General features: G+C 47.2%; 1 protein-coding gene across 3 annotated transcripts in view; it reads left to right on the top strand.

The window, feature by feature from the left end:
• The first annotated feature begins 1,999 nt into the window (after positions 1-1,999).
• The window catches only part of BICD2 (BICD cargo adaptor 2), an 85,165-nt gene continuing 65,109 nt past the window's right edge, over positions 2,000-22,055 (top strand). The window contains exon 1 of one of the 3 annotated variants that reach the window (XM_069865670.1): positions 2,000-2,279. In XM_069865670.1, coding sequence (XP_069721771.1) covers positions 2,040-2,279 — 240 coding nt within the window. In that variant the 5' untranslated portion in view covers positions 2,000-2,039. The remainder of the gene's footprint in view (positions 2,280-22,055) is intronic. The other 2 variants (XM_069865672.1, XM_069865671.1) reach the window with 2 other exon arrangements.

The following is a 22,055-nucleotide window of genomic DNA, read 5'->3' on the forward strand; positions in this document are numbered from 1 at the left end:
TAGAAGATTGGCACTGAGGAATACCGTATTTTGAACAGCAAAATGAGTAGAAAAGGAATAACAGCCATTTCTTGCCTCATTGAGATACTTAACCTTGCAATGGGTGCATGATTGCATCAGCAAGATGTGCTTCACAGTTTGGCTTCCCTCAGATGGGGAAAGTGCTCTATTTAAAATTTATTGAGGGACAGTAAGTCATTCAAAATAGATACACTGGCCCAGATGTGAGGTGTCACAGAAGTGTGCTGGCTTGGAAGGAGAAAGAAATTTTTGTAAGCAACTTTTACGTGAGCCTAGTCTCCAATCAAAAGCAGAGTTGACGTACTTCCCAGAGGCTTGCTTTATATAAAGAAAAGTGGCACTGCCAGGAAGGTGCTCTAGCAGTGAGGAAGTCATCTGACTGCAGAAATGCTGCCTTGCTGTATCTCCCAGATCAGCTCTTCAGCCAAAAATTATAGAGGAGGAGGCCTCAGTGGCACCCTGGGACACTGGCACATTGCAGGGGGTTGCAGAAATGCTCTTCAAAGGCATCAAAGCTGCAGTGCCCCATTGGCGTTGTAAGGGCATTCTTTCTGGGGCCAAACCCCTGCCCTGCACCCACAATTTGGAGTGATTCAGCTGCCACTAATGAAATTGCTGTTGCGTGTGACTGTGCAGGCAAAGCAGGTTCTGGCTTTGTCTCACTTCTGAGCATATAAGAAGGAAAATAAAAAAATTTCTTTTCTCACACCGGTGGAAGCAAGTAGAAACATTCCTGCTTGTACAGAGAAGTGGCTTGTGCAAACCTCATGGAGTTCAACAAGGTGAAGCACAAGGTTCTGCACCTGGGTTGAAGCAATCCCAAGCACAAATACAGGCTGGGAGATTAAGGGATGGAGAACAGCCCTGAGGAGAAGGATTTGCGTTGCTGATGGATGAGAAGCTCAACATGAGCCAGCAATGGGGGCTTGCAGCCCAGAAACCAACCATGTCCTGGGTTGCATCCAAAGCAGAGGGACCAGCAGGGAGGGAGGGGATTCTGTCCCTCTGCTCTGCTCTGGTGAGACCCACCTGGGGCCCTGAGCTCAGTTCTGGAGCCCTGAGCACAGGGAGGACATGGAGCTGTTGGAGCGAGGCCAGAGGAGGCCACAGAGATGATCCGAGGGCTGGAGCAGCTCCCATCCAGGGAGGTCAGACTGTTGGGGTTGTTCAGCCTGGAGAAGAGAAGGCTGCTGTAAGGAGCAGCTTCCAGTCCTGCAAGGACAGGTAGGAAAGCTGGGGAGGGGCTCCTGATCAGAGAATGCAGGGACACGATGAGGAGGGGGAACGGTTTTAAGCTCAAAGTGGGGAGATTGAGATGGGATCTGAGGCAGAAATGTTTTGCTGTGAGGGTGGGGAGGCCCTGGCCCAGGTTGCCCAGAGCAGGGGTGGCTGCCCCATCCCTGGAGGGGTTCAAGGCCAGGCTGGATGGGGCGTGGAGCCCCTGATCCAGTGGGAGGTGTCCCTGCCCATGGCAGGGGGCATGGAATTAGCTGATCTTTAAGGTCCCTTCCAACCCAAGCCGTTCCACGATTCCACGCTGTCCCCGCGCGGGGTGCTGCCGGCTCTCTCGCTCAGCACTCCCGTGTACTCGCCCGTTTTTCTCTCGGTCCTTTCTCCCCGGCCCGGGACCCGCCCCGGGGATGGCGCTGGGGCCGGGGCCCGGGATGCCGTCGCGCCCTTCCCACGGCGAGCGCAGCCCGACAGGGGGCGCGCGAACACATCATCCACCGCCCCCGCGCTGCGCACGCTGGGAGTCGTAGTCCTCAGGGCGGGGCGCGCAACGTGCCGGGAGCGGGCGCGGACTACACGTCCCAGCGTGCCGCGCGGCGCCGGGCCGGCCGTGCCTTTTGAATGCTTTCCCTGCGGTCGGCGCTCGGGGCGAGCGCGGCAGCGGCGCGGCGGATGGCAGCCCCGGCGGGGTCCCCCGGGTAGCAGCGGCAGCCGGGGCCGCGCCAGCGCCATCGCCGTCCGGTCCGCTCGGGGAGCCGGCGGCCGCCCCCCCCCCCCCCCCCGTCGACATGTCGGTGGCCGTGGAGGAGGAGGAGTACGCGCGGCTGGTGATGGAGTCGGAGCCGGAGTGGCTGCGCGGCGAGGTCCGGCGGCTCTGCCAGGAGCTGGGGGAGACCACGCGGGAGAAGATCCAGGCGGCGGAGTACGGGCTGGCCGTGCTGGAGGAGAAGCAGCAGCTGAAGCAGCAGTACGAGGAGCTGGAGCTGGAGTACGAGACCGTCCGCGCCGAGATGGAGCAGCTGAAGGAGGTGAGGGCGGTGCGGGAGCCGGGCCGGCGGCCGCTCCCCAGCCCGGGGGTGGCGGGTCCCGGCCCGGGGGGCGGCGGAGCGGCGGCCTCCAGCGCTTCCCCCTTCCCGGCGATAGCGCTCGGGGACGACAGAGGGACAAAAAAAAAAAAAAAAGGCTTTCCTGCCCTGCCCTGCTCCTGTGCCGGGGAGGGGGAAGGGGAAGCCTCGCTCGTCTGTCGCGCCGGCGGCCGCGGCTGTCGCGGAGCCGCCTTTGTCCCCGGGGCCGGACCCGCTCCCTCCTGCCGGCCTGCGCTCGGCCTTGAAGGAGGCGTCAGCCCTGAGGAGCGCGCTGCGGCGACGCTTGTCGGAAGAGATGATCTTGTTCGAGGTCAAAGGATTCCTCCTGCGGGGCTGCGCCCCCCGGGAGCCGCGGGAGCCTTGGGAGCAAGGAGCGTGGGAGCCGGGCCGAGCACCTACACTCTTGGGTGTTTGGGTGACTGTGTCTGTGCGAGCCCCCGGCTGCCTTCATAGAACCACAGAATCCCCAGGTTGGAAAAGCCCCACCAGATCATGGAGTCCAACCATTCCCATCAATCACTAACCCCTGTCTCTCAGCACCTCATCCACCCGTCCCTTAAACCCCTCCAGGGAAGGGGACTCAACCCCCTCCCTGGGCAGCCTCTGCCAGGGACCAATGACCCTTTCTGGGAAAAATTTTTTCCTAATGTCCAGCCTGAACCTCCCCTGGCGGAGCTTGAGGCCATTCCCTCTCGTCCTGTTTGTAACTGATCTAGGCCTTACCTGGACTGTGTAAGACCTGACACAGCATCACTAGGTTGGAAAACAACCACAGGATCATGGAGCCCAACCGTTCCATATACTGATGACCCGTAGACTTGATTGTAGATGTCTTTTCAAACCTCAGTGGTTATCTGATTCTATATGTGGTTTTATTTGACTGCTGCAAAGTGTATCTGACGAGTTTTTCATTTAAGTTCATTGAGTTGGAAAGGGGTTTGAATAATACTGTGTTCAGTTCTGGGCCCCTCACCACAAGAAGGATGGTGAGGCTCTGGAGCGAGTACAGAGAAGAACAACGAAGCTGGTGAGGGGGCTGGAGAACAAGTTTTACAAGGAGTGGCTGAGAGAGCTGGAGGTGTTTAGCCTGGAGGAGGCTGAGGGGAGACCTCATTGCTCTCTACAACTACCTGAAAGGAGGTTGTGGAGAGGAGGGTGCTGGCCTCTTCTCCCAAGTGACAGGGGACAGGACGAGAGGGAATGGCCTCAAGCTCTGCCAGGGGAGGTTTAGGCCGGACATTAGGAAAAAATTCTTCACAGAAAGGGTCATTGGGCACTGGCAGAGGCTGCCCAGGGAGGGGGTTGAGTCCCCATCCCTGGAGGTGTTTAAGGGACGGGTGGGCGATGTGATGAGGGGTATGGTTTAGTGTTTGATAGGAATGGTTGGACTCAATGATCTGGTGGGTCTCTTCTAACCTGGTGATTCTATGAATATCAAAATACAGTATTTCAAGGGAAAGTAAATAACTTGTAAATGGAGTGGCACAAATTCTGCCCCTGAACCTCTGAAAGCCATTTCTACCTGCATCTCTTGTGGCTTTTGGAGTTGTTAATAAAGCTTTATTCTGCTTTTGTTATGTTAAACAAGCATTAAGCAGAAGAGGTTAATTACTTTGAATTATTTGGCTATAAACTTGTTAACTAAATATGCAAGCTGAGCTGAGGAACCCAGAGTGAAAGCCCAAGATGGTCACAGGAGCAGAGATGCTGCATGGAACCGTAGGGTAGAGGCAGACGGGAAAAGAAGGTGCAAGTGGTAGAGCTGTGCAAAACAAGTAAACCAGTACAGTCAGTGGGATGGGAACCATGGCATCGAGGGAGAAGGGACTGGCGCAACCTGTCTCAGCAAGGCAGAGCCTGACCCGGGGGCGGCCGCCAGGTCACCTCTGTCACAGGTAGTGCATTATGCACTGGGCTGGGCTGTGTGCACTTGGGCATTACATGTTTTGGATTTTGGATCAAAAAGGCTTAGAAACAAGTTCTTTTAGGGCTGTAACAGTTCAGAAGCTTGAAAAAGAGATGGGGGGAAAAAAAAAATAAAAAACACCCAGAAAAAGGCAGCATCAAGAATGATTCACTCCTTTTTGCTTTTAACATTCCAAAGGATTTGCTTTGTGTTTGCATGTCCTGCTGTAATTAAGTGAAGAGCTGGGAGGCAAACAGTTCTGGGAACAGCTTGAGGACTGCACTAGTTGGCCTGTGCAGGGGTAGGGTGTTACTTTCCTGGCTTTCTTGAGATGCTGCAGAGGAATCTGCTCTGCATTAGGTCTTGCAAACCTTTTGCAGATACTTGAAGCCTACTCTCAGAGGAGGAGTTTATCTTCCTCGCTGCTGATGCAACCTCTTGCTTTTTGCAGGCACAGCTAGAGGAGCCATACGTACGATTGCCTCATGGCACGCTACTCGAGGGAGGGCATTATCCCACTCTGCTCTGCATTGATGCAGCCCCACCTTGAGCACTGGGTGCAGTTTGGGCACCACAGGATGAAACCTAAAGCTACTGGAGGGTGTCCAGAGGAGGACATAGAGTTGGTGAAGGGTTTAGAAGGGAAGCCGTGTAAGGAGCAGCTGAAGTCTGCTCTGCAGCTTCCTCACAAGGGGAGGAGGAGCAGGCACTGAGCTCTTTTTCCTGGTGACCAACAACAGGACCCAAGGGAATGTCAGGAAGATGTGCCAGGGGAGGGTTAGGTTGGACATTAGGAAAAGGTTCTTCCCCAGAGGGTGGTGGAGCACTGGAACAGTTCCCCAGGGAAGCAGTCAAGGTTACCTCAGCCCTACAGTGTGAATGTTCGGGTGTCCTGTGCAGGGACAGGAGTTGGACTCAATAATCCTTTTGGGTCTCTTCCAACTCAGGGCATTCTATGATTCTATGTCTCCACCTTGGGTTACCTGGGGTTGCTTTTGGGGAAGGCATGGAATTGATGTGGCATGTCTTGCTAGGACAGGAGTGCTTTCCATCTCTTGCTTCTTAACTGTGACTTCGTGCAGCCATTTAAAATACATAAATTCTTGTCTCTAAACCTGATTTTGTTGTTCTCTGCCACATCTGGAGAACTCAGCATAGGCCATGTTATGCTGAGCGCTGCGCACAGCAGAGTTTCCTGTTGTGCTGGTTGTTGCAAATCTGGATATACTTTAATTTGATGTTATGAAGCACCCTGTATCTGGGCCCTACTCTTATCGTGGGTAAATGGGCTCCAATTATGCATAATATGGTTCACTGCTACAGTCATCAGATCTTCCATAGCTTTCTGGACAGGTTCTCCTTCCTGTACCCCATCCCTGATTTTGACAGATTTCATAGCTTTAATCTCCACAGTTTTATCCCTCCTGTAAGTGCAGATGGCATCAGAGCTGCGAGTTCACGCCAGACTTGCTATACAGGTCCTGGTGCAGCTGGAGAGCTCTCCTGTCCTGGCACTGAGGCTCCACACAGATCTGTCTTTAGTCTGAGTCATGGATAAATTGTCAACTTTTACCTGAGTTCATCCTTTTACCTGTTTGTATGCTGATATATTTATGGTCATTTGTGCTGCATTTCTTCTACCATATTAATTTGAGAGAGATAAATGTAAATACAAATTGCCTGCGCAGGTAAATTTGATAATTATCTTGAGCCTCACCTTTGCTTTTGTAAAAGGGAGTTGATTTCAAACTTTTATTGAATGTTATAGATAAATATCACAATTTTCCCTAGTTCAGAGAAATAAGCAACTGGCTTTCTCATCGTGAAATACCGCGTTGTATTTTATGCGTTTAATTTTTATTGGTTTTTTTTCCCCTCTAGGAGATGAAATAATTACGAGTTGTTTCTGTAGCCTGTGTTCAGCTGTGATGTTGCCCTGTGAGCCTTTGTCTGCAGTGGTGCTAATTGTAGTGGTTTTCACAGAAAGCATCATTGGGCATTGGAACATTCACAGAAAGGGTCATTGGGCACTGGCAGAGGCTGCCCAGGGAGGGGGTTGAGTCACCTTCCTTGGAGGGGTTTAAGGCACAGGTAGACGAGGTGCTAAGGGACATGGTTTAGTGGTTGATAGGAATGGTTGGACTCGATGATCCGGTGTGTCTCTTCCAACCTGGTTATTCTGTGATTCTGTATAAATGACAGGGCTTCCTACCTGCCTGGAGTGGGGTTTCTGTACGTATGGGGAAAATCCATAGTATCAGCTCTTTGTGCACTTCAGATCACAGAAGTAGTTGCTGGAGGGTCAATTCTTGGGATTTTGGTGATTGCTAGGGGAATGTGGCGAAGAAGGTTAGCTTGGAAAAGGGGTTATCTGCTGCTATCTGCATTTGGAGCTGCTTTTGAGAGGTCAGATTTATAAATATTAACACTGTTATGAAAGTGGCTGCTCTCCAAAGTTCCTTTTTGCTCAGGTGGTGGTGGCGGCAGACTTGTGTGTAAATCCCTTGGAAAATATGTGCATTATAATATGAATTATTTATTTCTGTAGTAATTTAAAAGTATGCAAGTAGACTGTGGCAGTCCTTTAAGTCTGAAAGCATGTCAGTACATCACAGTTAACAAGATATGTATGGTTTTATATGGTTTGTAAGGGAGACAGGAGGCAAAAAAGCTTACAGGAAGAGCGGCAATGTTTTGTACGTGACCCCTTGTTTCTCTGTAGGGTGGCAGCTGCTCTCGATTTCTGTTTCTTGCCTTTAAGTATTGTGTATTGACTTTATGCAGTGGCATGGATTCTTTGTAGTGGACACCTGGGTAGACCTGGAAGCTGTTTTTCTTGAAATAAACATTCCAGTAACCCCTTGCATCTTGATTTCCCATGAAGCCAAAGCAGAGTGTGCGGTTCAGTCAAGGTGCTGCGTCCTGGGCTGCGAGATCTGTGTGGCTGATTTGGATGTTCTGTGCAGTATCTGTGATCACTGACAGATTTGGATGCTCTGTGCAGGTGGAGGTACAGTACCTGTGGTCACTGATGGAAGTTTTGCTTTGCTTGATTCACTTACGGATGTAGCAGTTAATTGGATTCTTTATCCAGACTGGTTTAATGACTTAACTGTGCACCTTCAAAAGTACGGGGGAGATCATGCCCTTTCCTGTATACCTTACATAGCGCTGTGCACTTTACAGACAGGTGCATAAGCTGGTTACTGAAGGAGCATTGCTTTTCCTCACTTCCAAAGCATTTTACCAGTTGTGCTGCTGTAGTGCTGTGCCCGTTCTGTCTTTAGAACTAATGGCGAAAAGGGAAGAAAAGGTAGGGCTAAAGTCATGTAAAAGCCAGTGACAGACTAGGGTTAATTCCTCCGTGCTTGTTGTTCAGTGCTGGGTTGACCAGGCGTCTCCATTTGATTACGATCAATACTGATGTGCAGTAGTCCTACCTCAGAGGCCTTAGGTGCAGCTCTGCAGCCTCCTTTTAACACGTTTGCATGTAATACTGATTCCTGCTAAAAGGGAAGGATCTTAGTGATGTTGGAGGTTGCCTCTAGCCTTCCAGCACAGTTAAACCAAAGGATTTAGTGCACAAAACAAAGGAAATGTTTTTTTAACTAGACCAGCTTAGGCAAAATTTAATTCTGTTTATACATGTGTAAATCTAGAATCAGAAAAGTAAAAGAAAAGTATATAGGAAAAAAAGTAAAAGAAAATCAGAAAAGTAGATTACAAGTGGATGGGTATTGGGGAACTGGTACCAGTTTTGCACGTATTACTGGAAAATAGCCGTGCTTGTGTGACCTTTCCTGTGGATGTGTATGGACTCTGCCTGCTACACTTTGAATGTAAGAAGAGAATTGCTGTCTCTAGTGTAAAATCAGACTGAAAACTGTGGTTGTGGTAAGCAAAATATTCCCATGTAAACTAAGCTGCTTATATTCTGATAAATCACAGATGGTTTATGTTAAGAATAGAGCCACCTGTAATTTTAATCTGATGTCTGCAGTGGCACACTGTGCTGTGTTCTAGAAATACTGCTTTTCTTACGTGTCCTTGTTTTGAAAAAATCAAAGCCTGAAGAGTTAAACATTCAATTTTTTTCTGCTGTACTGGGATTAGTAACCTGTAAGGCTTCATGTTGCTAACTTAATTTCCTTTGCTAGTGTTGCTTGAACTGCCTTTCTTAAAAATCAAAACAGAATAATGTTTGTAAAGTGCTGATTTCAGATTATTTTCTTCTGGAAGTACTGAATTTTCTTTTGGGGCTATTTCTTTCATGTGGAATCATGTTATTAATGCCCCACCCTCAGGAGTAGTGGTTTTCCCGTAGCTGCTGTGGTCTCAGCTCTGAGACGTGGTGAAATATGAGGGTTTATTTGTGTTTTGTGGTGCTTGTCTGTGCCATGGCCTGGGATGAGGACTGTCCCTGAGCCACCAGCAAAAACTAGGTAATTTGTTTCTAATTTTCTACATTAGATTAAACCTGAAGTGTCATGAAAAAAGTTTGGCAGTAGTAGTGCCATTGACTACCTATTTTTCTGCTGGCTGCATAGCGACACTGGGGGTTTGTGGTCCAGGTGGAGGGGATATGGTGAGCTGCCCTGTGGAACTGAGCCAGATTGTCCTCGTAATTTGCTAATGAAAAAAAAGAAAAACATCTTTCTATTTTTGTATTAGATCGGTCCCTGATTTGGGTGGCAGGAGCACTGCACGTAGCTGTGCAGGTCCCACAGCAGCAGCGGACAGGGGATGGAAAGAGCACCTTAAGCCAGTCTTGCTGCTGAGCTTGCTGGTGAAACACCTGCCCAAACAGCTCCAATGGCACCCTGGGCAGCCTGTGCGGGTCCTGCTTGTCTGACGGATGGGAATGTTCTAGGGATGCTGGAGTGGTGACGGCATGGTTGTCAGGCTGGCAGTTGTGTCAGGGGTTCATGTGGGGATGTAGTCTCTCTTGCAAAGATTTTTGTCTTTGCCTGAATAAACTGTTCCTGTGTTGTGGTTTAAATAGGATCAGCTTCTGACTCTTAACTCAGTCATTTTAATTAACTTAATTTCTCTGAAAACTAACTGCATGGTTTTGAGACAGCGCTCTTCTCTAAAGAGTTCACACAGGGCACTAGTATGCAGAAAGGCCAATGCTTGTACTTAACTGAGGCCATCCTCCAGCTGGTGCAAAAGGTGCTGCACTTTCAAGGAGGGGCGGATAGGGCAGGTGACCCCAAGCTGACCAACAGAGGATTCCATCCCATCTTGGTGTAAATCTGAGAGATCACGAGGGTCTTGCTCTCTTCTGCAGTGGCCGATGTCCAGTGAGATCTGGTTGCTCCTGGTCCTGGATCCATGCGTTCTTCAATCCAGTTCCTGAGCCCAGCTCCCTCCTGGCCATGGACCCATTCCCTCGTGTCTGCTCTGCAGCATTTGTGGTGACATAGATTCATTGAGGGGTGGGCTGAGGGCATGATCCTCATATATTTTTTCATATTTTATTACTTTCTAATTATTCCCTATTATCTATAATTATAATTTCATTAAAGCTGTAGTTCTAGTCTCCAAACTGTAAGTCTTTTTCCATTTACTTCCTTCTACCCTTTCCCTGTGGGGTTTTGGGGGGAGATGGATTTTTGGAGGCTCACCTGCATGGCATTAGCTGCCGTTAAAGGTGAGGCTCTGCATGTGAGATGGAGGGCTGGAGCACAGTTGAGTGGGTCAGCAAGTGAGGACAGTCTGACCAGGAGAAGCACTGGATCAGCTATTGTCTGCTGGCAGCCTCCTTCCACAGGTGCTGCAGGGGAAAGATACCTTCAGAGCAGTATTGCTGAGGGCTTAAATGAACCTGGAGGGCTTCCAGTGGCACTGCTATGCAGGTGGCACTTTGGTGTTCCTGCATCCCTCTGTGGAAGTTTGTGCAGCCCCTGATGTGGCAGACATCCTGCCTGGAAACGGGAACTCTCGGACCTACACTTATCGATATTTTTGCACACAGGGGGTTTCATGTAGCTCTTCTGCGGTGGCGCTCATGATTGACTCATTCTAAATCACAATTCTTACTTGCCTTCTCAGCATCCACTGGAACAAACTCTCTAGTTCCAGGGGGTTTAATACCTAATTTATCCCTTTGAATTTAGGACCATTTTTTTCTTCTAAACTGAAAGAAAATCCTAACGATTTGGAAAATTGCCTGGCTTCCTTCAGAGCTGTGCAAGGTTGGAATAGCAGTTCCGGGGTTTGTGCATTGCCCTGGAGTTAATGGATTCCCCATTTCCTCTCTCGCTCTGCTGTATGTGAGGTTGTGACTAATCTGTAGCAGCGTGGGGCCATAAGATGACTTCCAGAGAATGATGCATCCTCCAGGCATTCATTTGCTTTCTTTCTCTGCTTTTGGCAGTCTGTACAGAATTGTTTGTTCAGTTCTGGTAACCCAGCAACAGTGGAATATAACATGGATTTGAAATATGATCTGCAAATCCTTAGCAGAGGGAAGTGACATAAATAAACCTTGTCATACAAATGAATGCGGCAGCCTCCATTTCAGAGCCCAGATGAAGTTTTAAGTGAAATAGCTTATTTTCCCCCTCCTCCAGCTCTTGTCTTCCTTCTTCCCACCTCCTGATTTCTTCCCCCTCCTCTCTCCCCAGCTCCTTTCCCTACTCTTGACTGGAATACCCAGCAGGCAGCGGAGTCTGCCTCCACATCCCCGTGTGTGTCGGGCTTACCCTGCAGACAGGAGTCACTTTGGAGTGGGTAGATGGAACCTACCAGAAGAGGCTGCTAAGAGCTGGGTCAGCCTTGCCCATAAAACCAATGGTTTTACCACTGGGGCTCTGGGAAAGCCAGTACCCACGTAGTGTCCAGAGGGTCCTTTACACAGAAAACTGCTTGGCTCTGGGGTCCATGTTTCTGGGCATGATCTAACTGAGAGTGTTTGGCCCAACTATAGTTGAAGTGTGGTGTGAGCGTGGATATGGTTACTTGGGAGCCCTGCGGCTGTGCCGTATTAGCACCTATACAGCTCGAGTGGTGTATTTGGTATTGTGTTGCACTCTGCCTGAATGGCCCAGCCTTTGTGGAATGCCAGACTCCTTTGTCTCCTTATATCTTTTGCCTTCATCCCTTGATTGCTGCCAATGCACAGTCTGGGTCTTGGTGAGCTCAGAGTGGTGCTAAGCACTGTGCTGTAGGCAGTGAGGTACCACTATGGTCCACTCACGAGGAATCCTCTCTGTGAGTCCTGTCAGTCACCCCTGAACAGAGCTGGCCTGTGATTTGGCTCTGGCTCTGAGGCAGAGAAGCCTGCTGGATGAATAAGCTTATTTCCTCAGTGTTCCTACAAACTAGAAAGACATCTGACCTGTCATCTAACCTGCCAAAATCAGAGAAGTTTCATTGCTTCCTACACACAGAGAGCTTGTTACATCTGATTGTAGTTTCTGTCCAAGGTCAAAATCCTTCGTGTTTTCGTGGAATCATAGAATCACGGAATGGCTTGGGTTGGAAGGGATCTCAAAGCCCATCCAGTTCCAGCGCCTTGCCATGGGCTGGGACACTTCCCACTGTATCATGTAGCGTCTGCCCTCAGCTTTGGTACATAGTATCAAAATAAGAAAGATTATTTGGCTAAAACATACTTCCCTAAATAAACGGTGGTGTCCGATTTAGCTGAAATCATTCAGCAGTGGTCCTGATTTAAACTTGTCTCTGGCATAGTTTTAATCCAGTACTGTTCCTGAGACTTGCAGCTATGTGAATCAAGGCTCCAGTGTGACTCGCATCTTAGTTCACTGTCTCTGACAACTACACAAGCAGTTCCACTTGGCTCCCTTTTGGTGATGCTTTCATAACCTGTTTGATTTTTATCCAAGAAGTGGTTAAGATAAAATACTCTTGGCTGTTAAAATCAGTTAATAATTTTTCACATAAAGATCCTCTCTTGAAGTGAGGAACAGGGATTTATCTATTTATTCATTTCCAGCTCAGGTTTTCTGCTGCTCCCTTCAGATTTATATAAATGTACATTGTTTAACAGCTGTAATGTCAGTAACAGTGAGGCTTGACTTATAACAAGAGGTGTCATTTTTGCCTAGATCAAATATGTAATCTACCACGTGATTCTTCTTCTGTTCCAACTTTAATCACTGACATTTGTCATTGTGGAAGTCCGTTTTACGCATTTGGTAATGGTTTTTCATCCTGTCACTCAGTGCTGGGATGTTCTCCCACATCTTACAGCTGCAGCAGTAAGCAGAAGGGTTTAAAGAACAATTTACATTGCAAATACAGCAACATATTATCATGATTAAATGTATAAGAAATTGCAAACCTTTGTGCACCCTCTGAAGAGTCAGTACCTGTAAGAAGGCTTTGTCCTGGCCTCGTCCTTTGGACAAGTACGCCATTTTCTTTTCTCCCAATTATAATGGAAGGATAAGCTTTGTGATCTTAAATAAATCTGACTGCTCTAGCGTTTTTTGGCCAGCTTTCTGGCCTTTCATAGCAATATGGATGATTGTTTTAGAATGTGAATGGCTGCTTGGTTTTCAAGATGAATGAGGTCCTGTGATGTAAAAAACCTGCCTTATGTATACATAACAAGTAAGCCTAGTGTGGAAGTGGGGTCTTTAGGGTACTGCATAGAATAGGCATTTAAATACTGTAAATGACTTAATTTCAAATGCATAAAACCCAGAACATTTTGTTAAGCTGTGGCAGGTTGTTGTGGTGCTGCTTGTGTGTTTATGTGGAGCCTTTCTTTCCCTATGGGAAGGCGAAGATGGGTATGAGAAGGAGAAGATTGCAGTTTCAGGTATTACACTGGGCTTATTTTCAGTCTTGCCTTGTGTTTTTTTTCATAGAATCATAACCTGTCCTGAGTTGGAAGGGACCTGCAAGGATCATTAAGTCCAACCCCTTCCCTGCACAGGACACCCCAATATTCACACCGTGGGGCTGAGGGCCTTGGCCAAATGTGTATAGGATATTGTCAGGCTTGGTGCCGTGACTGCTTCCCTGGGAGCTGTTCCAGTGCTCCACCACCCTCTCGGGGAAGAACCTTTTCCTAATGTGCAACCTAACCCTCCCCTGGCACATCTTCCCAACATTCCCTTGGGTCCTGAGGGAAGAGCTCAGCACCTGCTCCTCCTCCTCCCCTTGTGAGGAGGCTGCAGAGCATGATGAGGTCTCCCCTCAGTCTCCTCTTATCCAGGCTGAACAGACCCAGTGCCTTCAGACACTCCTCACACGGCTTCCCTTGTAAACCCTTCACCAACTCCACGCCTTCCTCTGGATGCTCTCCAGTAGCTTCGGGACCTTTTTATCCTATGATGCCCAAAACAGTGCTCAAGGCGGAGCCGCCCCAGCATGAAGCACAGCAGGACAATCACCTCCCTTGCCCGGCTGGCGATGCTGTGCTGGATGCACCCTAGGACACTATTGCCCTCTTGGTTGTCAGGGCACTGCTGGCTCACGTTCAATGCACCTTTGACCAGAACCCTGAGATCCTTACCACAGGGCTGCTCTCCAGCCTCTCGCTTCCCCAGTTTGTATGTATATCCACAGTTGCTGTGTCCCAGGTTTTCTTTGAGTTTTACTTCAAATCCAAACTTCTTTCATTTTCCTGTCACTGGTTTTGGCACACATTTCTGCATTTTTCAGCCTGCTTGTGTTGGGATGCAGTGGTCTTTTCCTCCAGGCATTTTTGTGATCAGAACCCTTTCAGGTGGGTGGGAAGGCACTTTCCTGTCCATTCACATCAACTGCAAAGCTTGTGTAGAGCCAAGGAGGACAGAATTGTAATTTAACTTCTCCTAATTAGCATGATCCCTCTAACATCTGATTATTCAGTTGTGAAAATAACCCATGGGATTTCAGCGGCAGCACAGACTGGCCTAGTATGACTTTGTTTCATAGGTGAGTTATGACTTTCTTGCGAGAAAAACTAATTGAAGTGGGGACTAAAGAAAACATCTGGGCTACTGTTCTGCTGTGTGCCAGGATCACCTGGGAGGTGCCTGGATCTGTGCAGCAAGAGGCAAGGGGTGGCATGCTGGAGTAAGCTGCCCTGCGAGCCTCAAGTGCAGCTTCTCATAAACAACACCCTAGATTTGCAAGCTGCCTGTTTATTGGCAGCACTGCCAGTCTTAAATGCCAGGATATGAGGAATTGTGCCTTTTAAAGAAATCATGTTGATGGTTTTTTTTTGAAGTGAGTGTAAATCATAGAATCGTGTAATGGTTTGGGTTGGAAAGGGACATTAAAACCCATCCAGTTCCAATCCTCTGCCATGGGCAGGGACACCTCCCACTGGATCAGGGGCTCCACGCCCCATCCAACCTGGCCTTGAACCCCTCCAGGGATGGGGCAGCCACCACTGCTCTGGGCAACCTGGGCCAGGGCCTCCCCACCCTCACAGCAAAACATTTCTGCCTAAGATCTCATCTCAATCTCCCCTTTTTCAACTGAAAACTGTTCCCTCTTGTCCTGTCTATGCCCTGCCTGATCAAGAGCGCCTCTCCAGCTTTCCTGGAGCCCCTTTCAAGACTGGAATCTGCTCTAATGTCTCCCTCCCTGGAGCTTTCTCTTCTCCAGGCTGAGTAAGCCCAACTCTCTCAGCCTGTCCTCAGATTGGAGGTGATCCAGCCCTTGGATCATCTTTGTGGCCCTCTCTCAACTTGCTGTAACAGATTCATGTCCTTCCTGTGCTGAGGAAGGAGGAATTGAGAGTTATTTTGACTTGTTTCTTTTGTGCAGCCGCAGAGGCTAGGAAGTACCTGAGCTGCCCCTGCATCTTCCCCTTTTTCTCTCCCAAAGAGGACAAATTGCATGACTCCAGTAGTTGCAGTTTGTATGCCAAATAATTTAAGAGTTCTGAGGCAGTTTTGTATCTGCATGTCAGGGGTGTTAATGGAGCGTCTGACCTTGTACAGATGTTTGTTCTCCAAAGCCCCTTACATGAGCACGTGTGTGCACAGAATGGTGCCTTTCCCTCTCCAGCTGCCTGGGTTTTCCATGGGAGTTCAGGGCTGTGCTTCCGAAAAGCCTTTGCCACAGCTTCTCTGAAAACAGCAGAAAAAGTATGGTCTATGTTCTGTTCTAATTACCTACAACATGGGAGATTGAATGGGAATACAGATAGACCCTGGAACTTAGTGACCATGCCTGCAATGGCTTTTCTTCCCCATCTACAGGAATACGATGTGCTGGCATTTCCATGGAAATGTGCCTTGGTTTTTTGGTGGGAAGGTCAAGTTCAGTGAGATATCCTCATCAATACCTGGATCTTGTTCTGCATTACAGCACCAGATTTTTGCCTTGTTTTTCTCTCTCCTTTATTTTAACTGGGCTGGGAATGTTTTATAGGCAGGAAATGGGAGTGGCTTTTTTTGTGAGCACAGCTGTTTTGAATAAACTCAAACTAGTGGAAGGGGTTGGCCCTATCGGAAAGGGCGAAAAGCCTCATGGAATTGGAATACATCTTTTGCTTTTTGAAACAATAGATGTAGTTTTTAAACTGGCTTCTTGCATCCTTATTTTACAACATCGCAAGTTTCCTTATGGTGTAAATGATGCTTCCCTCATTAAATGTGTGACAAAGGCAGTTGAAGAAAAGGGACTTTGGATTTTGTGCTTTAGTACTGGAGTTTAATCTTAAATTAACGTTCATTCCTTCTTCAAATAAGAAGGTGTCTCTGTCCCTCGCAGGGTGGTGGAACTGGATGGTCTTTACGGTCCCTTCCAACACAAACCAGTCTACGGTTCAGTTCTGTTTAGGGTTTGAATTTCTAATTCCTGTTACCCTTGTTAAGGAAGGAAATACATCCTGAAATTCTCCAAATCTGTTTTCAAGTAAAACTTAATGTACTTAAGCAATTGTTGATAAAATTCCCTTATGTGCAGCCCAGGGGATCGTGCTTTTTCTCACATTTGTACAGCCAATTAGATACAGAGTGGATGAATTTGGCTAATTTATTGTGACCATGGTGAACTGCATTGAAGAATCTCTTTGAACACATCCAGCTGCACTGTAAACGCAGATTTCCCTGTGCCGCACAACTAAAGCAGTATAGGTTTCTCTATTGCATTGGAAGGAGTAAAGCCGAGATGTGTAGCAAATATCTTGTAATAGGAGGCAGCTACTTGTATTTTTATTCCTTACTTTATGTTCAAATGCATGTTTGGCAAGTTCTAGAATTGTGAGAAAACTGAGAAAGCTAGTGTCTTTCTTTTTTTTGCATACAATAGCTAAGTACAAGAAGAAAAGACCTTAAATCTGCTTTTTGTAGGAGTATAGTTTGAAAGATGTTTCTGATCATTCAGTTTTCAATATTTATCATGTAAGGGTGTGTAAATCGTTCTCTTCTGCAGATCCTAGCAGCTGCCAGCTGAGTGCAGAGTACACTGAGCTAGGAACTTTATATCCTTGTTTACACCAAACATGATGAAAACACTTCCCATGCCTGCCCCAGCACTGTCTTCTGCAGAGACCTCCTGACTTTCCCAGAGAGTTTCATTGGATGTATGGAAGGATTTCTGAAGGCATCTTTCCCCAAAGTTAGAGTAGAGCTGCCTCTCATTCTCTGGCTCTTGCTCATTCCATGCTTGCCGTGGATGAAGGTTTGGCCCTTTCGATCAGATACCTGCTGATTACAATTGTTGAATTCAACCTCCTAATTTAATACTAATCTCTTTGGTAATTCAGTTTGGTCTTAAAATTCCTTTGTGTTCAGAAGATGAAAGAGAAAGCATGGACGAGACAACAGATATTTTCTGTAGTTCTTTTCTCAAAGGGTGCTGATCCTCTCACCCTTCTGCTTGTCCCTGCCTCACGAGCCACAGTCTTCATGGACATGGAAAGGGAGTCTCCAAGGCTGGGGGTAAGTGAAGCCGGACAGGCTGGACACTGGGGCAGCTTTCCACTCCCCACAGGAACAAGAAGCTGCAGTGGCTTCATTCCACAGATGCCCGCTGGCACCAGCCTCTTTCTGTCTGTAGCTGTGTGATCATCTGCAAAACTCACAGGGCTTTGGGTTTGTGGTGTGGCTGTTGCCGATTGTGAAATTGCTGCAGTTGGAGAGCAGAGCACTTTGATATAACCTTTATAAAGTTCTCCTTTTTCTGTTCATACAGGGTTTTCACCAAAAAGGTATTTGAAAGTGAAGGCTTAGAGTAAAATAAAAAATATTTATATGAAATTTAGCATTACTAATATGCTACAATTGTGTTTTTCTTAAAATGTTAGCAATTACAGCGTGTGACTGTTGTTTTCAGTTGTGTATGTGTCATGTTTAGTCTTGTATGGGTTTACTTATATAATAAATACTATGTGGTAATTTCTGTTTTCACTACATTAGTTCTACAGCAATGCCAGTTGTACAAAAATATACACAATTGGCTTAAAAAGAAAATCATGGAATCATAGAACCATGGAATTTTGGGGGTTGGAAGGGACCTCAAAGCCCATCCAGTTCTACTGCTGTGCCATGGGCAGGGACACTTCCCACTGAATAAAATTGCTCCAAGCCCCATCCGACCTGGCCTTGAACCCCTCCAGGGATGGGGCAGCCACCACTGCTCTGGGCAGCCTGGGCCAGGGCCTCCCCACCCTTACGGCAAAATATTTCTTCCTAAGATCTCATCTCAATCTCCCCTCTTTCAGCTTAAAATGCTAAGTCTTTGTTCAGGCTGCTTTCTCTAAAACATAGTTAGCAGAAGGAATGTTGTTCTGCCCCAGGACAGGTAGTGTCCAGGTGATTGAGCTGTCTCTCTCCTGACTACCTCTAAACACCAGCCAGCTTGAGAGTTCAACCTTGCAACACAGATGTGTTTGGCAGTAGTGGGTGGGGCACCAGTGGCTATCCTATGGATCTAGATGACCCTTAAGGTCCCTTCCAACCCAAACCATTCTATGATTTGCATGGTAATAGCTTGCTGCTGCATCTTTCCTTGATCCAGTGATGAGCATGCTGTGTACTATGATGGTGAGCAGTTTATTCCACTGGGAAGCTGCCACATGGCAGCGTGTAGCTGGCTTATGGACAGCAATGAGAGATTGCACTTTGTGATGAGAATAAGTGAGATTCACCTTGTGATGGTTTCAGGCTGGGGTGGTTGGAAAGGGCTCAAGATGTGTTGACCAGGAGTTGCCACTGGCAGGAGTGCACGTGCATCGGCACTGGACTCTCCTGGCTCTCGGGTGCAGTGGGAAGATTTGACAGTAACATCTGCCAGCTCCCACCTGCAACTTTGTCAGTGCCTCATTGCAGCCGTGCTTGGCTCAGACACAACTGGCGACACACAAGACAGCTATTTCTATACAGTTCTTTCAGGGTTTTTTTTTTTTTTGCATGAGTGAGGCCAAAGTTCTCAACTGGAGTCACAGGAGAGGAAGCTATTTAAAGGTGTGCTGGAATCAAAATATCCAAACTGATCCCTAGAAAATGAGACTGCTTGCACTTAACTGGCTAAATTAGAGATGTGTTTGGGGAGCCAGGGGTGTTTCAAACCATTTCCCCCTCCCCCCTGGTTACAATTAGGTCTTGTTCTGATACCCTTCAGTAATCTTAAAAATATTTAAGAGCACGTTTGAGTCACTTGAAACACATTCAGCCGTGGAATTTTTTTGTTCCAGCCTGTAGTGTGTTTATGTTGCTGTAGAACAGCCTATAGGAACTAAAGACTGAAATATGGCACATATGTAAGTAACCACAATGTGCCAGGTTTAACTTATTTTCCTATTTTCTTTTCTTTGCCCTTACGTTTTGGAGCCTTTGTCTTTGGGGGCATGCAAAAACCAACCAGGCAATGTCCTGAGCAACCTGCTCTAGGTTGGACGAGGTGTTCTCCAGAGGGCCCCTCCAGTCCTAACTGTTTTGTAACTCTGTTACCCTGATATTTTTTTTTATATGTGCATATATAAATGTTTTTTGCCTGCTGTACTTTATAACGTTCCCCATAGCTTGAGATTCAGTTCTAAAGTTTGAACTCATGTTTATGGTTCCCCCATCCAGCTATTTTTAGGCAGCAAATACTTGCTGAAGGATTGAGTAGCTGAATCTAGATTTTAGCAAGCAGAGCATGTGAGGTACGTGCACTGTTCGACTAGATTTCGGTAGGGCTGAAGGAATGCTGACTGCTGTGACACTTGCAGCATTACCTCTAAGGAAAGGAATGCAGAGATGGACTGTCTTCTGATAGTGTCCAGCCTTTCACAGGCTTTATATTAATAGATTTTTTTCCTGCATTTAGATGTCTGCAGTGATCCTAGGAATCCCTGTCATGTTCAAGAGGTTTGAAGCCCTCCTTTCACTCCTCCATGTATTCTGTGTCATTCTACCACGCCATCCTTGCAAACTGCTCTTACATTCCTAGAATGGCATACATTAATTATTTTCACCCTTAACTTCACTGGGGTTATGGAATGGGAAAAATCCTGTATTTCAGGATTAATTTTGACCCAAGTGAGCCATGATTGATTATGCTTTCCTTCTGGATCCCCAGTGATGAATTGGAGAGAACCTGTATGTGGCCAGCTGAGTCAGGCTTGGAGTATGTATCTGAGCTTGTGACTCCTCCTTTCTGAATTATGTGAGTTTTTTAGGAAGGTGAGAGAGCCTCTGAGGGCTGGGATGTACCCCTTGAGTTAGGCCTGCTGGGACAGTGATCTCAAACATCTGTCCTGGAAGTTTTGAGGAAAACTTCCCCCCCGAAGCATTCTGTATTTGAGTCTCTCGTCGATCAGTGCTTGGGTAGGGAGAGTGTAGCTTTCCGGGCAGTGTCTTGCTTGAGATGCCCCTCGCCCAAGGGCTCATTAATGAATCAGTTTGATTTTATTCCCTCTGTGGAAGGGCACAAGGAAGAGAAATGTCTCTGAAGATTCCTGCATGGAATGAAAGCCACATGGATTTACATGAGCTGCTACACTGGTTATTCTAAACTAGCATGTGTGGCTGAGTGTCCTAGAGTATAAATGAGTTATTGGAACTGAAGCAAGTAGACCCTTTTAATGTGACACAAAGCCTGTTAACTCAGAATTGGTCTGGTGGTCCCTTAAACCTCCTCCTTGTTGGGGTGTGTGGGAGCATAGTAAGGCATTTATTCCTTTTGTGCTTCTCAGCATGTCAGACTGCAACTGGGGAACATCTCTTGGAATGTGGCTCATCCCAGGGAGGCTTTTGGGGCTGACAAAACCTGTGTGAGGCATCTGTTGGCTTTTAAGGTTCTTGGTGAGAGCCGGATTCAAAGAGCATCTACTGACCTTGTGGTCTCCTATGCCTCTTGGTCAGCGTGGTTGTGTACACCCTTGTTTTCACAACAGGCTGTCCTGTGCTTACTCACAATAGGTCTTAAATAGCACTAAGGGGGACACTGTATTTCTATGTGCACTTCACAAGGAATGTATTTTCTCATTTTATCACTGTTCTCTGTGCAAGGTCATCTCCGCAGAAAGTGGTGAAAGTATTTCTTTTGCCCTGGGCTCCTCCGTTTGCTGCACAGTACCATGCTGTGTTAGTCACGTGTTAGCTTTGTCTTACTGCACATAATATGAAGCTTTGTATGAAGAATGTGGCCTTAATCCTCAGTGGGCACTGCTGTACGAGGGAACAGAGCCTCCACGAGATGTGCAGTTCCTGCAGCTCTGAGTTCAGTTCCATTGCCTTTTGGTTCAGCGAGGCTCTAAATCTCGATTTTCCTTGTAAAAGATCACCAGAGCTATCCAGAACAGCCCAGTACCTGGTATCTGTTTGCATGGGAATCATCAAATGTCCTGCTTTGGAAAGGGCCTGAAAGGGTCATTGACTCCGACTCCTGTCCCTGCATAGGACAGTCCTCTGGTGTACAAGCTTGAATTGTTTAACTCCTCTTGTGTTTTTATATCAGTCTTCATTCTGCCTTTGGAACTGGTGTTGCAGCAGAGCCCAGCTGTAGTGTTTTCCCATTGGACTTTGCAATCCAGCGTCTTGAAATGTCAGGACTGCAGATAATGTGGACATCTCTCTTTCTTCTTGTAGTGCAGAAACCTGCTGTAATAATGAAAAAGTTACATTTGAGGAGTTTGAATAACATCAGTGAGAACAGCTAGAATTCTTCTGACTGTTTATTTAGCCTTCTTGGGCCTGAAAGCAATGTTTATTTATAAGGCAACAAATCAACTTGCTTAAATGTTAGCTCTAAATGTGAAATAAACTCTTGGAGAGACAGAGAAATCTTCCTTACAGCCTTAACAAATGTAACTGATCTGCCTCAGTATCGCAACAAGCGCAAGATGGGACACTCTGCTTCTCTCAGTTCTGAGTTGAGGTCGTGGTATGTTTTGGAATTAGTCATGTGTTGTTAGTCTTGTATCAGCATACCTGATATTTGGGTTGAGAATGAACAGCGTAGCAGTGAATGCAAAGTAGCACAATCGTATCTAAGGAAATTATGGGGTGAAGAGAATGCTATTAAGAGTGCCATTAAGAAAGTCACGTGTTTGACTCTGAAATGCTGAAGAACATAGCTTTAAAACTTCCTTTGGTCCTGGCTTTGCTCTTTAACATAATCTCTTGATTACTTCTCTAAATCTAAGACAATGCACTGCTGATCAGCTACTTTGTTGTGACCAGAGTGGGGCCAGCATGAATGGAGATGTGCTACAGCAACATGGACCTAAGCCCAGATGTGTAGCTTAATGCACTCCACGGTACTGTGAGCACCACTGTGTCCCTGCTGTGGGGCTGCATTAAATACATATGGCACAAAAATAAACCAGGGGGCTGGAGCACCTCCCATCCGAGGACGGGCTGAAAGTGTTGGGGTTGTTCAGCCTGGAGAAGAGAAGGCTGTGGGGA

Source organism: Phaenicophaeus curvirostris, chromosome 11, assembly GCF_032191515.1.
Source record: "Phaenicophaeus curvirostris isolate KB17595 chromosome 11, BPBGC_Pcur_1.0, whole genome shotgun sequence".
NCBI lineage: Eukaryota > Metazoa > Chordata > Aves > Cuculiformes > Cuculidae > Phaenicophaeus > Phaenicophaeus curvirostris.